The sequence below is a fragment of the Varroa destructor genome, unplaced genomic scaffold (assembly GCF_002443255.2).
Source record: "Varroa destructor unplaced genomic scaffold, Vdes_3.0 BEIS01000005.1, whole genome shotgun sequence".
Lineage (NCBI taxonomy): Eukaryota > Metazoa > Arthropoda > Arachnida > Mesostigmata > Varroidae > Varroa > Varroa destructor.
In genome coordinates, this window is record NW_019211458.1 from 10,727,315 (window position 1) to 10,744,451 (window position 17,137).

General features: G+C 40.6%; 1 protein-coding gene across 9 annotated transcripts in view; it reads right to left on the minus strand.

The window, feature by feature from the left end:
* Positions 1 to 12,689: 12,689 nt before the first annotated feature.
* LOC111251886 (gamma-aminobutyric acid receptor alpha-like) overlaps positions 12,690 to 17,137 on the minus strand; it is a 53,399-nt gene continuing 48,951 nt past the window's right edge. For all 9 annotated transcript variants that reach the window (XM_086990569.1, XM_022808973.2, XM_086990566.1 and 6 more), the window contains 3 exons: positions 16,780 to 16,915; positions 16,100 to 16,170; positions 12,690 to 12,886 (listed from right to left, as the gene is read on the minus strand). In XM_086990569.1, coding sequence (XP_086846695.1) covers positions 12,839 to 12,886; positions 16,100 to 16,170; positions 16,780 to 16,915 — 255 coding nt within the window. In that variant the 3' untranslated portion in view covers positions 12,690 to 12,838. The remainder of the gene's footprint in view (positions 12,887 to 16,099; positions 16,171 to 16,779; positions 16,916 to 17,137) is intronic.

Consider the following 17,137-nt stretch of genomic DNA (forward strand, 5'->3'; position numbering starts at 1 on the left):
GGAGAGAAAATGAGTTAGAACGCAATAAGGTCGCTTCTTCAGATCAAATAAACGGTGTATTCTTTAGTATGATGTCTTCATTGAATAGTCGCGTCCAAACGATGTAATAGAAGACAACAGACAAGTACGTAGCAAGTGAACCTTTTAGCTGGTCGTTTACAGGGAGATCGACGCCTGTCTTAAGCAATTTTTAGCTAGTAAAATCAGTAACCATGGAATAGCTATAAAACAGAGAGGCCTCACAGATATTTGCTACTGTATTCTTAAAGCCATGTTTATCCATGATCCTCCATTTAGTCATCTGATTATTTAACATAGTGTATTTTTTATAAGGTCTAGTGCTTTGCTTAGGGTTTCACATCAGATCCTGGAGAAGCTTGTAACGTTCATGTAAATGCGTAAAAGCTGTAAGCTGAGTGTAGTTTGTCAATTTTGTTTGCATTCCAGAAGGACATAATGAAAACCTTCTGATATGTGTGATGCATTATTTTCTTCCACGAAATTGATTATCGGCTCAAGATGTCACTTTTGTTGGAAATGGGGATTAATAACAATGTTGGAAAAAAGCTTAGACAGTCTTTGGAGTGCTTTTATCGGCGGCCGCGACAATGTGTCGTATACACAACTCATCATACGAATACCAAAGTTTACGTTCAGTACCACTATCAACCATCGGTTCAATAATATGTAACCGTACTGCTTAATAAATAAAGAACTATTACCTAAATTCCAAGTTGATCTAACAATATTTTCTTATTTTTATCTATTAATTCTGCAAGGTTGGCATCGATCTCCTTAAAGGAGGATCTCCTAAAAGGCATTCCTTTAAAGATATTTGCTTCTTTTGGGTCCTTGCTCTGTAGAAACGTCATCATTTGAACGAGCTGTGAGAAATTGTTTTTTTTTGATGCTCTAGATTCTCAATTTACGTCGAAATTGATCTTCCACATATTAGCTTGAATTACATGTACCAATTATTTGCGAAGCCTTACGTTTCTTGGATATCCATAATCTAACGAGAAAAAAGGCCAAGTTCTCCGCATCACTTTAACAGCTACAGTCGTGCACGCAGGCCTCGCTCGTGACTGCCCAGGCAGGCTGCGTAATGCCGCTATGGCTGTATCTGGAATCAACTGGGTGGCAGTAACACCCGGAGACAAGGCTACGCATTGCAGTCAAACGTGAATTAAACGGTTAGGAATACGTATGATCTTCCCGTATGTAGTGTGCGAGTGGCTCGTGGCTGCTGGGTGCAGTAACTGGGTGGGTTGGATCGCAGTCATATAACTATGCGTCAAACCTAGTGCATTTATTCATAAACCTCTTATAAATGCCATCTACCTACGTACTGCATACGTTTACTTATAGGTCAATTAGAGCATAGAACTAAAAAAAATTTGATCTGGAAACAATGCACAGTGCATATACGTTCGTGACAGCTTGCTGCGAAAAGAATCAACCACAAGGCCATTAGCAATTATATGGGCGGAATAACCGCGAAATTATCCCAGTTGGAGTGAACTCAGAAACCCATGAGCGAAAGTCATTCTCATGCCATTTGTGCGAGCATTTACTTTCAGTTACTTAGGGCAGTACAATATAAATCATACCGTGTCTTGGCCTTTGCTCCACTCTGTACATCGTCCAGTTCAGGATAGACTATAGTTATTGGCAACCGCTGATTTAGTCGTCGCGCCATCAGTTACATCCGCACCTTGTCATAATAATAATAATCGTAATAAATCATTTCAATTGCACAATGTGATATGGAATATTAGAAATTTTAGTATAGCTAAAGCACTTGAAACGTCTTCGCCAGGTATCGACGGATATTTCCCATTAAATAACATAACAAAGATGTATTTAGAGTCATATTGATGCCGTCAACTATAAACTTTATAAGGTGCAACCAGCATCAATGTAGAAGTCTGGTAATGTGAAATTTTGTGAAAGTCTGGTAACTGACAATGTCTTAGAAATATATTTCTGGATTCGATAGCCAGCTTTGGCACCCTCTAGTCTCCTGTCTTCTTACTGCTGCCGCAAGCAGCGGACAAGGAGTCTGATGTCTACTTTGGGCCCTCCTCTACGAACGATGATTGGTGGCTTTAACCGTGGTTTGCGTGCAGGATGTCCATTAACCACTGATAACTGCTTATATTGCAGTGTGAAACAGCACCTAGTTTGCTCCGGTGGGAAAATACGAGTCCTATTCATATTTCTTTCGCCCCATTTCCCGGCGCGGCCTAGCATTCATATTCATATCCGGTTCAGGTAGCACAAATTATATGTGACTGACTGTATGTATGTTTATGCAGTGCACGCTTGTTTGTCCGCCTGTCCTTGCCTTGTGTTCACTGCAGAAGACCCATTTTTCCTACCCATAACCCACTAAATCGTTTCAGTCTCTCTTTCTCGCTATTTCTATCCAAACCGTTTCTCGGCTCTCGAGTTTCTTTAGGTGTCCTACGATGACGATGATGTATGGTAATGGTGGTCATCCAGATAACCGAGAACCAGCTCGAGAAGAGTTAGTTGTCTATAAAAGGTGGTAGAAGGTGGAGTTTAGCGATATGGCTGTATTGAGATCCAGAGATTTGAGGAGCGCATGAGGCGAAAATGGGGAATAACGGTCCGACGTGTGTCTTTATGCTAGGTATTTCTATTCTAACAGTCGGCTACATGCAGTAGCATTGTTTGCAGCCTCGAATGCTAGAAATTCAAACTGAAAACTAAATAGGCAGCCATTATTCCTCGGATTCGTTTTTGGTGAGTTAAGTATAGAAACGTAAAGTTGAAAAATATAAACGGAAATAATAAGAAAATAGTTAGGTCATTCTAGGGTTCTATACGTCAAATACATGGTAAACTTCTGTATGTTATACGAGCTTCACAAGCGTCATATATATAGCTAAGAGCAAAAAAGATTTGACAGACATCTGGATTATTGTGCCATTTATTCCACTTACAATTACTCAGCGGGCTTACGCGAAAAATTTCATCAGGCGTTTTTTTCCGTTGCATTTATCTTGTCAACATCAGTTATAATGTCCACTTTTCGAAGAGTATTTGTCACGATCATGTAACTGACTGTCTGTTAGAGGTCTTGGTCCATGAAATGAAATGAAAACCAATCAGATAGAAAGAATATGTAGAGAAGCAGTTGTCGCCAGTCGCAGCTATGAAGATGCAGTAAGAACTTTGATTCCGCGTCAGATGGACATAAAGAGCTTGGAACGCTATGTGAAGCTGCCAGAAGCAGAAGAAGCGTCGTTATCTTGGCCGCGCGGCGCTGCCAGCAAAGAGAAAAGAGGTGGACGAGGAAGAGTCTAAGGTAGACGAAAATAAAGGTAAGAAATCAAATGACATAGATCGTAGCGAGCTTCACGAGGATCAGGCTCATAGAGATACAGCCTGGCAGCGAATACGAGGTTGGCGACATGGATGAGAGAACTGGATACTACAGATTGTAGTGACGGATATGCTACTCCAGGGCCGTTGCTGATGAGATCCCGATTCGAGTCGGAGCACTGATGGGGCGCCAGGACACAGAACAACTAGGGATTGGCAACATAGCAGCCCGTCGGATAGAAAAAGGGAAATACTTTTTATCCTTTTCGGAAATTAATCTCAATCGCGCAGCAGCACTTTGTTGAGCGATCCAAAGGCCAATCAGAACTGATCTAGTGGGACATGTTAGCAGTCCAACGGATCATCGTAACAAAGAGATTATACAGTGTTTTTTCACTAAATTAAAATACATACAAATAGATTTTCCACAAATCTTAAGTTATATACATGAGGCTCCTTTATTTTATCTAGGTTGTTGCTAATTTATCTTTTCAACTATGACTGACAAATGTCATAAAAGACTATTTGAATTAGCGCAATCGCACTTATATATTGAAACAATAGATTCCAGTGAATATTGTTTAACTAAAATTTGACTATCGATGACATTGGCATCGACAGGTGCGATCTGAGGCCGGCTCTTGATCCTTTAAAGGAGTAGGGAAACTAACCCTGTTTTTTATAAGACGTAACAGCGCACATATCACCTATTGGTCAAATGAACCAACATATTTAATTCAATCTTGAAAGTCCGCCGGAAAAGTTCATGACTTGCAATTTTTACCAAAGATATTAAGACATACATAAATAATCCCTTGGACATGTCTGCGCTAGTGCGAGCAACATACGAGGAACTTGTTTGCAAAATATGTGAAATTACATGGAACATATGCGTAAACACTCGATAAACAGCGAAAAAACTGATGTGAACAGATCATGAAATTAGAACGAAACCGATTGCTGGGACCTAGAAATCGATAAAAACTTGACAGTCTAAATATTTTTCTATCTTATTGCTTGCAATATATACAGTTAGGGATGCGGTGACGATAACTTGGCTTATAATAGCTCAACACGTTTAGATGATTGTAGCTATTGCGTTTTTCGAGTTTCGATAAGATATTCACAAGCCGTAAGATAGGCTGATTCGGTCATATCTTCGAAATATTTCTCCACTGGCGATAAAACCATAAAGGTCGTTTTGAAGACGATTTGCAGCGTGATTTGTATTTGTCGAAATTCTATGTCATTGACAAGCTCGCCTTCAAATATACTTTCAATGGCTTGTCGTCCTTTTCTCTACATTGAAAATCAGATCTAGATCTGTATCCCATACACGATATTATCTCGTCATTGCAGCTGCCCACGTTAACCAGCAGGTGTTAGCCATTTTCTAAATTTACAAATACACGACCAATAACGATATTGTATTATGTAGAATTCTCTGCTGATGGAGATATGTGCACTTGTAAGTTATGATAGAATAGACCCGTTCGTGGGATGGCACAAAATGCTCTTATATGTAGAGAACTGATAGATAAGAGTACCTAGCATCCAAAAATATTCGAAAAATATGTTAGATCTTTGATAATCGCACAGCCGAAACGGGATGTTGCTAATAGTGTAAAAACAAAAAAAAAAAACCTGACCGTCCATCCAGGCGTTACATACGCCCCGCTTAAGGTTAGGGCTTCCAGATTGCTCTGTTGCATTTACACAATATGGAGCTCACGCCGAATATATTGCCATATATGTGCTCAGAAATTTCATCCGATTAACAAAGGCTTACCAGTTACCATATGCTCGTTTCCACCAAGGATTATGATAGTGTTAACGATGTCTGGCCTCTAATAATTATTGCTGACGTTAAAGGAATGACCATTACTAACCACATCTCTGCCATATCTTTATACAAAACGTCACAAAATTCGACAAGCTGTCTTCTGTTGAAGCGCAATGGCGTGTTTGCATATTGTTTTGAGATCCTTTTAAGAGTTTTGTTCTCAGAAAAATGCTAGAATATAGGAAGCGGAAACATCTTTATAGTTGTCCCTTATCTTAATCTTTCATTCATAAAAAATAGCATCTTATATATTTGATATATAATCTATATTTATCGAAAAAGGTTTGCTCTTTTTTTCGGGGCTGCTATATATACATTTACATATAATACATTCCATGTTCCTTTCGATTACTCAGTTTGATTTCTGATCACTGAAGATCACTTCAGATATCAGAAAACTATTGACGGCATTCGAGGAGCCTTTAAAGTTTCCCATGCCGATTTCTTGCTCAACAGATTCTATTAAAAATAGGCGTACGTTTACGTCATTCCGTCACGTCAGGTGCGTGTATTATATATATATATATCTTGTCATATCCTAAATTCGCTGCTGTAGTGATACCGTACTTTTTTGTTAGCCTTTCGCTTCCTAAGCATGCTAGCGCGTTCACCACTTTGAGCAAGAAGGCCAAAAGGCCAGTTGTGCTTATTCCCCGTATTCTCAATACAACCGGTGGCGCATCCATACCCCGGCAACTACTGCGGCAGCAGTGATAAAATACGGTGCTGGTGCAGCTGCTAAAAGCGTGAGCAGATAATGTATTCGCCTTTTTAAATTATTATTACTCCCTTGTCCTCCTCTCTTTCCTCCAACTTGTCCTGTCCTCTACTGCCAGTTATCTCTAGCACACTTTCTACTTTTGCCTGCAGCTTACTGTGTCTGGGTGCCTGTTACGTTCTAGGCTTGTTTTCCTGTAGCTAGCTCGTTGTCGAGGGTTCGATGTTCAATTTGCGTATGGCCACTGTTGCAGCATTCTATAATACAACAGACTCAGTCGCTTGACCTGCCAGTCATTATGCTCAAGCTATATTCCATGAGACAAAATGTTTCACATATTAGTAGTAAAAAACTACAAAACAAGTCAGAAGATATAAATGAGAAGCAGGTAAGTATTTAGACGGATCAGCTTAGCGTTGTCGCTGGCTGGAAGGAACAAGCGCTTCGTGGCCACTCAGCTACGCAGCTGCGAACGTGCATTCATTTATTATCCTATGGTCTGTTCTCTATCACACCTACGTCTATTCAGCAGGATATTCTCATCCCAAGCTAGAATTCTTTAGCATTCACTGGGTTTAACGTTAGGCGTTCAGACCTACTCACGATTCCCTTGTGCGTGTGTCGGGTGGACTCCGTTCTTCCAAGAGCGACTTGCGGCCTGCGCAACCTTCGGTGTCCTAGGCCATCAGGAATGCTTGGCATTACGAGTACGCAAGTCAGGTTTCCGCAACCAGGCCTATCGTTGTTTTGAATTACGCCATGTTTTTGAAATCATGCCCATTGTAGTTGCAGCTGCTTTCCTTACCCAAGAGGAGAGATTCGCACCCTCTGCCAGCAGCGGGTTCGTAAATTCCCGGTCAACGGAGCATAAAGAGGCTAGTCCATAGTCTTTTGTCCGGAAAATAACACACTATTAGTTGGCGTACGGCTTTGTTGACATTCAGATGACGTGGATGATAGGTTGGAAGTACCGAAATTTTAGCTGACTTTGGCGGAACTGGTCGCGATCATCTTGGGTTAGTCCGACGTAGTATAGCATCATGGAAGATTAATTCATTGACCGGACAAGTTTCCCATAACAGCCGTGTTACCGCTGCCCATCGAAAGCCAGCTAGGCGATACGCTCCGATTAACACACTGGGCATACGGGTTGACGAATCCACACTATGGCCCTCGAGCCTCACAATGTCAATTCAGTCGGAGCCTGTTCCCTTGGCTTGCCCTGCCTTGCCGATCGCATCCAGCAAGTGCTGCGTATTGATGTGCTTTCTGTGAAAACAACGGCAGGCGTTCTCCCTTTGCGTATTTCGTGTGTCACGCACATGAGTGGAGTCGCATTCCGTAGGTTCCTCGCAAGTATGGTTACGCTTCTAGCCTCACTTGGCCTGCCGACCATTCGCAATCCTAACCTAAGCCTTCGAATTTCTTTACTCATCTCTTGAGCTAGGCCTCGTAGGACGCCGATTTCGGCGACGTCTTAGGACGAATTACTTTGTGCTTGATGATTCGGTTGACCAACGTATCCATGTTGTCCACCGCTTCCCCCCAAAATAAAGCAAACAGGCTTAGCTATCGTTGCCTAGCACTTTGCAACTATTCGCTGTGCACGTAGATGTGCATTTATTCAAATATTTGTCCTATAGTATTCTATAGGTTTATCGTAACGTATGATCTAACAAATCGATAATTTTTTTAATTCCGCTGAGTTTTTAATTTGGGTCAGTTACCTTTGATCAGTTTTCAGCCTTCATTTTTCATATAATCGGGACTGTTCCTTCCAGTGCCATAGGTAGCAACGTACGAAGGTCTAAGCTTCATCAAAAAAAATATTGCATTATTTTGTTCCGATACTGCGAATTTGTGTTGTGATCACGCCTAAACAATGAAACGCGCATCCGTATTTTGGTCGCTAGTTCATAAAGCATCTCCTAGAGGAAGATAAGCTGAGGGCTATCGAGGTGAACAAAAACCACATGTAGTATAAGTAACTATGTACTCAGACAGCTTCGCTAGTTGAGTGGTAGCAAGACAACCGGTTCATTGTTTGCAGAGGTTAAACTGCCACAAGAACCATTTGGTGTTCTCTGATTTTGCACGCAGGGACGGACTGCTTCCTATACCAATAGAATACCAGCGACGTGACATTAGCAAGGACATCGGGGGTGCGGGACCCCTAAGGATGTACAAGGGTCTTGTGAAACAAACTCTCTCGTTTAAATTCACGTTAAATAAAAAAAATCAACCAAAACCATATATCTGCTAATTAGGTTGGTGTTCCTTAGACAAATGAGTGATCCTCGTATTTTTCTATTCATTTTACGAAAAGCTATGCAAGATAAATGTTTATTTCATACCTTTATACACGATCAGTACTATGGGGTTGTAAGCGTGACATCATTAGGTCCTACTATTTGAAAACATGTGATGTTCCTGATGCGTAATTTTAGCTCTGCAGTATTCAATTGTAGATAGTCGTGTCATGTCTGCACGTTTAATTGTCGGTTAAAAATATCATAAGGTGTTAGCTATTATTCTTCTACAGGGTTTCTAACGAAGAACAGAGAAGAAAATGATACTGTATTGTTTTATGAAAATGTTTCGATTAAGCTATACGTCACCTCAACAAGAGAAAAGTTGATAGTCGATAATTCTTCACAAATTGAGCTCCTTCTAGCCTCGTCAATCACGAGCCATCGATGGACATTTCGTGACCACGATTAGTGGTGCGCTAACGAGAGGAAAACATTAATGTTGTCTTTGTCAACACTAACAGTCCGTTTCCCCAAACAGTGCAAGTGCCGGAAAGTCATGCCTCGCTGAGTTTTGTTGCTGTCAGCCTTCCTGGCGCAAAATTTCCTGCTTGCGCTAACTATTCATATGGAAACTGCGCCCCATGCTTTAGTTTTTTCAACCCACGTATAGTTCATTCTTCGACGTCCTTCTAAGTTCCCTTTAAGTCGACTCTTATCATAAATGTCTTTACGGTTTTGTAAGTTTTCACAATTAGCTACAAAGTGAGACGACGTTACGATAAACGTATAGAAGGCAGAGAAACTAACTCAATATTTCTTGCACTTTTGAAACAATATCGGGCACGATATTTAAAATAGTAGATTTGAATATATTATATCTTGTAATTGCGCTATTGAATAGTTATCATCATATAAAGACTTTGTCTTATCATACATATTAAAACTAAAGATATTTTACTAAACAGTTTCAAAGACAATATCATTTCAGATCGTTTGGTTCGACCAAATATAAAATCTACTGCCGGAAAAGATTCACTTTGACTATGCCAAAAAAAGGGTGACAAAGTTTTAATTGCATAATGATAATAAATAACATTTTGCAGATAACCTGGTAGTAGAATATCATTGTTTCCAACTTTCCTCACAACTAAATTAGTTAATTTACCTTTTTTTTTCTAATTAAATAAAGCTAAAAGCGACTCTATTTAAGACCATCATCATCTGACAAGTCATATTCGATGTATGTAGAGTTTTTTGCTGTGGAAATTAATAAGATCCTTGGCCAGTTTCGAGTGTGGTTAGAATCCATTTCGTGGGAATGAAAAAAAAAAGTAATTTAGGCTAGCCATTCTTAGCTTCGCTAGGACAAGTAAGCTTAAGTCCTATTGTACCTAGTGATCCTCTAGGACCAAACAATAGATGATCAAAAAAAAAGGCAGACTAATCATTTCAGAAGCATTGCGGCGCTTGACATTAGCGGTACGTCGACATATATTGATGTCATCTCTGGATTAACAGTTGACGAATTATATTGAACTCTTCGGACGTACGCTGATAGAGTTGGCTAGCTGAGATTAGGTTCCCTCTTGTCTATGGCAGGCAACTGTGGGAAGGAAAAGCATACCACAGCATTATAACAGCCTGATTTTTTCTACTCTTGGCTCCCGTCATTGCACTGAGGCGGCAAGACCGATGAAAACCAACATGTAATAGGTGTTCATAATTGATCAAGTAATTTTCCAGGCACGCAGTTTCAAGCTTAGTATTGTCCTTGGTCCTCGCTGCGTATGTATGTCAGGAATGGCTAACCTACCTGTGTACTGCGTTATCGGAACCCCAGGAGAAATATTACCTTGTGGCAACAGAGAAAAATTCGTGACTTTCAAGTATGTTCGGCGAGAAATCCAACAAATATGGCCGCAGATGGCTTTCCACAGGCGCAAAATACACGTGTTTGCCTAGGGCCAACCAAAATGGAACCCACCTTTTTAACCTCATCGATCTCCATTTAAAATGCTCATTTTTGTGTTACTGCTTGTGTTGTAACAATCGAATACTAACATTAATGCTACCAAACTTAAACGAAGATACAATACCCTAGGTATATTTGCAAATTAATTTAGCATAACCATATTTACCACGTCGGCAAGTGCGTATTCCTCGAAACGTAACTGTATATTTCAAGCGCGTAACGCTTACGGGAGTCAATCAACTACTAAGCTTAGGAACCTTTTTTCTTACTGTACATGTGGAAGCGACCACGCCAGATAAAACAGCAGCCGTCCTTCATTCACTGCACAGAGTAACTTATAAATGTAGGAGGACTTAAGCACCGAACAATGCAACTGCGACATCGAACCAAACGATACGAATCAGACCAATTGAAACAATGAATCTCTGTTGTGTAACTTAAGTTTCGAATAAGTTTTCGACACCCGCTGTCTGTCCGATCGGTTCTCACAAAGATAGGGTCACTCGTCCTGTAGTTGACCCATACGCGTGTAAATAAAGCAACAGGTAGTGACTGTTGAACTCTTTCCCATAAAGATAAATGTCGCTAGCATACGCTTAAATTTGTATGCCATACCCAATTCCTATAGTATTATTTGACCAGACTCGAACTCAGAAACCATTCTTTACTACGTGCGAGTCACACGGTTTATTCAGTCCAGTAGCTTGAAATACTGAGCAGTTAATAATAATCAAGTTAAAGTAATAATAATATAGAAGCGGATCGTAAAGTATATTTAGAAATCGAAAGAACCTTTGCCTCTCTACCCGACCTTACGAGTGTCACAACTATCTTTAAACGCCCACCTCGTCCTAGCTGTGTAACAACACCACATGAGAGATGCAGCACGTGACATGTACGTTTATAGTACCACTTATAAGTATGGTGCCTTTTTCCTTTTTGATGCACAATGTTTACCATACGATACGTCGACCTATAATTTCTACAACAATAAAAATTACTATTAATATCGCTATTGGCTGAAGTAAGTAATGTCCTTCATCACCTGACTCATAATGGTTTAATTTATTACAATCTATGACTTGAATTGTTTCTAATAATACATACGAAAATTATCATATACCATAGCTATATTCTTAATAGATTGCTTACTACGTTCAGAACTCTTACCTCAATCACACTACCCGGGATCGCTCTAAGCAATAACAGAAAGGTATACTTAAGTATTATCTAAGCTTCACTTAACACTGTATCATCTAATGTATGCATGATGACATTAAGAGCTTTGAATTACCTTAGCTTCCGTATCATGTCGATTTCATAAATGTACATTGATCAGGATCTAGATCTATAGCGTCTAAAAAAGGCCACTAAGTACAAGTATCAATGCAGGAGACTCAGCTGGACATTATGTTACTGAAGGAAACACGTTAAAGTCGTAAATTCAAGTTCTCTCAGTTAAAACTTTCCTATTGAAATACAACTTGTTATTTCGACGTTCCTATAAAGGCGCTGGCGTGGGTGGCGTTCCGCCGGAGGTAATAAAGCCACTAAAATTGTATCCTGTAGGGGCAGCCACGACTGCTGGGGGTTGAAACGAATCCTCCCAGCCTGATGGTTTATAGTGTCCGTATCCGAACCAATAGAGAATATTGAGTAGCAAGAAGCTTGCTGGGAACAGTACCCGGGAGACCTACAAAGCAGATTGCCCAATTAGAGATGATTCGGCATTTGTATCTTAAATATATACAGGTAAGACATTTATTGGCGACTGCCATCGACTAACCTCGCTTACCATTATATGGCGACATTACACCCAGTAGTGTTAAATAATTTTCGATGTCCGAAAAATGTTTCCCGCTTTATATATGATGTAGTACCATGGACGATAGTATTCTTTAATGCTCTTGTTGAGCCTAACTAATCAACATCGCCAGTTCGTTAATATACGGGGGTAGTCTGGCATGAACGAATGATTTTGCACTTTTATGTATTGCCATTCACCTGATGTAAGGACCTTTTCCAAGGAACATCACTTGTATGCATAGAGCAAGAGTAACTATCAGAACAATAACTTTTACCTATTTACATGTCTTTTAACTTGCAACCAAATATATCCATATAGCGAATCACATAGAGAAAACAGTAACATAGATATCAAAGGAGCGTCCTTGCCATTCTGCAATTAAAACGCAGTATAATTCGTTTGTAAATATGTGTAAAATACGCACGAGTTAAACTGAATACGTGTACCAAGAGAAAAGGCCGTTGTAAAGCTTTTGTAGGAAAACAATCTAGAGAACGGTTCTTCTATAGAAATGTTCATAGAATTTCATTAAAAATTCAAATAAAACACAATGATTGGCTCGAAAGTAAGGATAACTTTTGGATATTTGGACCGATGATTTTTTTCTATCATTAGATAGTACCTTGTCAATTTGAGAAACGCTATTGACGAATTGTCCTCTAGGGGCACTACGCCTGAGCGCGTCACGATATTTTTCGTGGTTGATCATGCACATAAGGAACTCGAGTAGACAGGGCAGTCGGCGACGTTGTGGCGGCGGCGGTGCGGGTACGTACGGTACGCAGCGATGAATTAATGTTGGCAACGAGCTCGCGACGCAACCCCTAGCTGAGGCGTGATTGCTCATTGACGGCGAACCGGCCCGTAACGGCATGTCATCGTATGCTGCGCGCTGTCAAATTGTACTATCAAGCACACTCTGGGCTCGGATCATGTCACAATCCTATAATGAAATAAACGATAAAAGGCTCATTGCATGATCACATAACTAGAACTGGCAGATCACGCTTTAATTGCCGACATACTTGCTTCTTTTATAATCTTTAAGGGTAATCCTCGATCCCCAAAGCTCTCCTAAGCTAATTTTAGTATGGAAGGTTACGAGTGTATGCAGGTTGATAGATTATATATTAGTGGGTTGATAATTATATATTATACATATTAGTATGTTTATCCAGTTTTCGTTTACTCTTAGACGTAGTTGGTTTCCAAAAAGAAGCCCTATACGCTAACGCCCTGCTGAGGTGTTCTGCCCATAGAGGCAGAACACTTCGACGGGGCTCTCACAGTTCCAATGTTCCCAACCGTGCCCACATATCTAAAAGGTTAGGCTGATGTTGTCAAACGGCGGAAAGGATGAAAGCACGACGCGAAGCATTCAACTTTTCAATAAAGCCCAACCGCCAATGCCAAGGATCAATGTAAAGACCTGCATGTATACGAATCTCTGCATACATATAAACAGACCTACGAACACTTCAGTAGTCAGTACGTTGACAAGCCTCAAATGAGGCTTGGAAATCTAACGTACAACACAAAAATAAGGTAACCGAAAATTGGTCATTGATAACCTAAAGAACTCGAGACAAGGATGAGAAAAATAGAAGCTTTAAATCTTGAAGGCACGATCAATAATTATAGTGAGTATGATTTTATATCAAGACACTGCATCTGGGCAACATTTAGGCAGATTATATATGGAATTACATTTGCGTTATTATATAATAATTATAATTACCGTTTGCAGTTGATCATACAGAAAACCGTTCATTCCTCTACTCAGTAAGAAAAACCTCTAGTAACCATTTTGTACTATAATATTAAAACTCTCTTAGCGCGCAGGTAACTTGTGACAAACTTGTAGATACGAGTGGCACCTCTGATAGCTATCCTTGCATTCGGAGTGTCCGTTTGTGGGTACTAGGGGCAATTTTGGGGGGTCGTATCGGTACATTGCTTAGAGCTGAGACCAGTTTATAGCTTTGTAGCTAGGTCCGTCTTATGATACGAAAACCTGACAGCAATCAAATGTGTAGGTGTCAGTATCCGAGGGTTATTTCAACAAAAACGAAATGAATAGGAGATGGAAAACTTTTCTCGCCGCCTATCTCGCAATTCCTTCACAGCAGCGGCAGGAGACGATAGTAGCGTCAGGAACGGACAGGTCGTTGATATAGATAACATCTGCAAGCAGTGGAAGGATTAAATCAGCGCACTGGAGGTGCTGGTAGGGAAGACGGAGGCAGATAAGCAGGATGGGGTGTGGAGACAGTCCAGAAGGACAATGCCTTCAAGTGCAAGACAAGTAGTCAATAAGATAGGTCGAGTTGGCGCAATGTGACGTAAGGTCGACGTTTGAATGGACGTAACGGAGCAGATCGAGGGAAACGGGGATTCCGATGAAAGCAAAGAGAATAAACGAGAGATGGTATGGTGCAAGAAGCTGGCAATTCAACCCCGTCGGCCCTGCTCCCACCTTTCGACCTTAATGTCCACTACGGCTGTCGTAACGTTAGGCCTAAATTATTCAGTTTCAAGTTATTGGGGGCGGCAGAAGCAGCTTCTTCGAAGTCACTTCATGCTTGTTGCTGTTGTTCTGCAAAAATTAGACTAAGGGAAGGGAGAAATGGTGGTTTCCAGTCATTTCCATTAGCCTCGTGTCTGGAAACGTTTTGGAACGAGCATCAGGTGTGGATCAGATGGGAATCGTGAAAGGGTTAAACGAGAGGCGACCGCTACTATCATGGTCATCAATATTCTTCGTTCTGGAGAATGTCCTCAAAATCAAATCTTCAAATATTTTATCAACGGATTTGAACAGAAACACGATTTCGGCACGAACAGTAATCTTGAAATGCAGGAGGACAAGATCTATTCAGGAGGTTGAAGTCGCTCCACATACGCCCTTTGCTACCCACCACATCACCAATCAGCTTTTTTTTTCTAATAATTTTTTTTATCTCAACGTACCACTGGTTTTTAGACAAGCAACGAATCTGCTCTAACATTATTCCGCTGGATTCGAAATATGAAGTACACAAATCGGCACCCGCCGCATCAATACGTAACAGCGTAATATTTTACCTGTTTTATGTATTAAGCTCTTTGGTAGCATGGTAATGATCTTTTGAGTTGAAAAATATCTCTGTTCCCGTAATGATATCTAAATATAGACAATCTAGTGGACGTAATGGACATCGACTCTTACCCTATCCAAATGAGTCCCGTTTTGTATTGTCGGAACATGACGATGCAAGGGATAAACTATCACTCTGAGCAAACCTAACAAAACAAAGTGAGGCTAATACTACCACGAAGCGTTCTGTCCAGGTAAGAAAAGGCTATCCGGTAGATAACGGGAAAGTGAACTATCTTTTTAATCGCCTTCCTTTTTCTCCGATTTTCTTCTCTGGCCACTAGGCTAGACGCCCTTGAGTCAGGGACGATATAGGAGCTAGGCTTTCGCTGTAAGGACCCAGTCCCGATACTGGGTCTATAGAGTTTAACAAGAGAGCTATACACAGAAAGGATAGGTGCACGAACAGAACGATTGCGCACGCTAGCCAACGAAAGTAGAAACAGAGAACGCCGCCCCTGCGTCCGCCACCGTCGCCAGTAAACGAGCACTTTAGCGTTGAGAGGCCTCGGCCGATGGGTGTGTGTGTAAGCCACACAAAGGGTTAGCAACTACACTAGCAGCGAGGTACGTCCTGGGTCTGAAATGAATGATGGGTTGTATCGGGTCGGGAGAAACGAACATTTTTCATGCTTCGTATAGTTGACCCTGTTCACTTACACGGTTTCTTGCCTTCTCAATCGCTGTCCCTGCGACAAGTTCAGTTAGGTTGCAAACATGCGTGCCTACAAATAGACACGTGCACAACAGGTGCACGTGGAAATACATGTACGTATTAAATTAACTTTTATTTTTTTTAATTAACAATAAACGCTACTAAAGCAAGGCTGGCTCTAGTAACGCGCATATTGCTCTGTCGGGACCTTTCTATTAGCTTGTCATCATCGTTCTATTTGCTGCGCGAGAGCTACTTGGTGAATCTGCATTCATTCGTAGTGATTAGTTCTGGGTTTTCTACCGATGAAACTCCTAGCGTAAGTCATTCGCTTGAAATAGCGGATGCTGCAGTGTTACACGTACTTGGCATCCCGAATTCAACTTGCTGAGCACGAAGCTTCCTTGAGGAAAGTAGTCCGAATTTGCAAACTCATCTGAAACATAGAACGTAGAGATCGTTGGCTACGTTTACCAATAGTTATCATCAGCTAAATATCTGATAACAACAAGGACTCATCGATATGTTGTAGGCTTTCTCATAAAGGCTTTGGTATAGCATCTGGTTTCTTCAATGACCCCTATTGATGCCGACTTTTAGCATATCATTGCCGCTTGATCTCGTCATTAAAACACCGAGTAAATAAAAAATAACTGAAACCCTGGTACGAATAATTTATTTCTTTGTCTCTCGATCGATATGCTACTTTATGTGTTATCACATAACGAAACATTTTCATGACTTTTTTTTTTCTTTTAAGTACCTATTAACCTAAGCGTGAAATTCGATTAGGTTCTACGCAGTCATTCAGGTGTTCTTCTCGTCCCGAAAAATATGGGTTTGAATAGATCGTATATTGACAGCGTTCTAAGTCAGGGTCGAACAACAAAGTCGGGATGTCAAGACCGAACATTGGCAGCCATAACACTTAGGTAGCGCCTACTAGGTAATTACCCAAAAATACTGCCTCTCATTCTTTAGCTTTAAGCGAAAATTATTATTTTATTACTTCGAAGATATTATATAAACACATGGATCACTGTACCAAGTGGGGGCGTGTCATCTTCCTCGTCTTCATACTCCTCATCTTCGAGTTCATCCTCCAGCTCCTGAATCGTTTTTATCATATGGTCGCGTTCATCATAGGTATGAACACCCGGGAAGTACTCCCCACTTCCCACCTTGCCGAACACCAATCGGTAATGGGCAAAAGACGGATAATCTCTGTTAACGTACCGTTTATCAGATATATTTTTGAGTCTATAATACGTGCCTTAAGTTCAAATAAGTTTTACTACTTCCTTTGTCCGTACGCTTTTCGCAAGTAAACAAATATCCATTATTAAAATCTTAGCATGAGATGCTTATATCATCAATTATTTTCGACTGTGCCAGTTGTATCT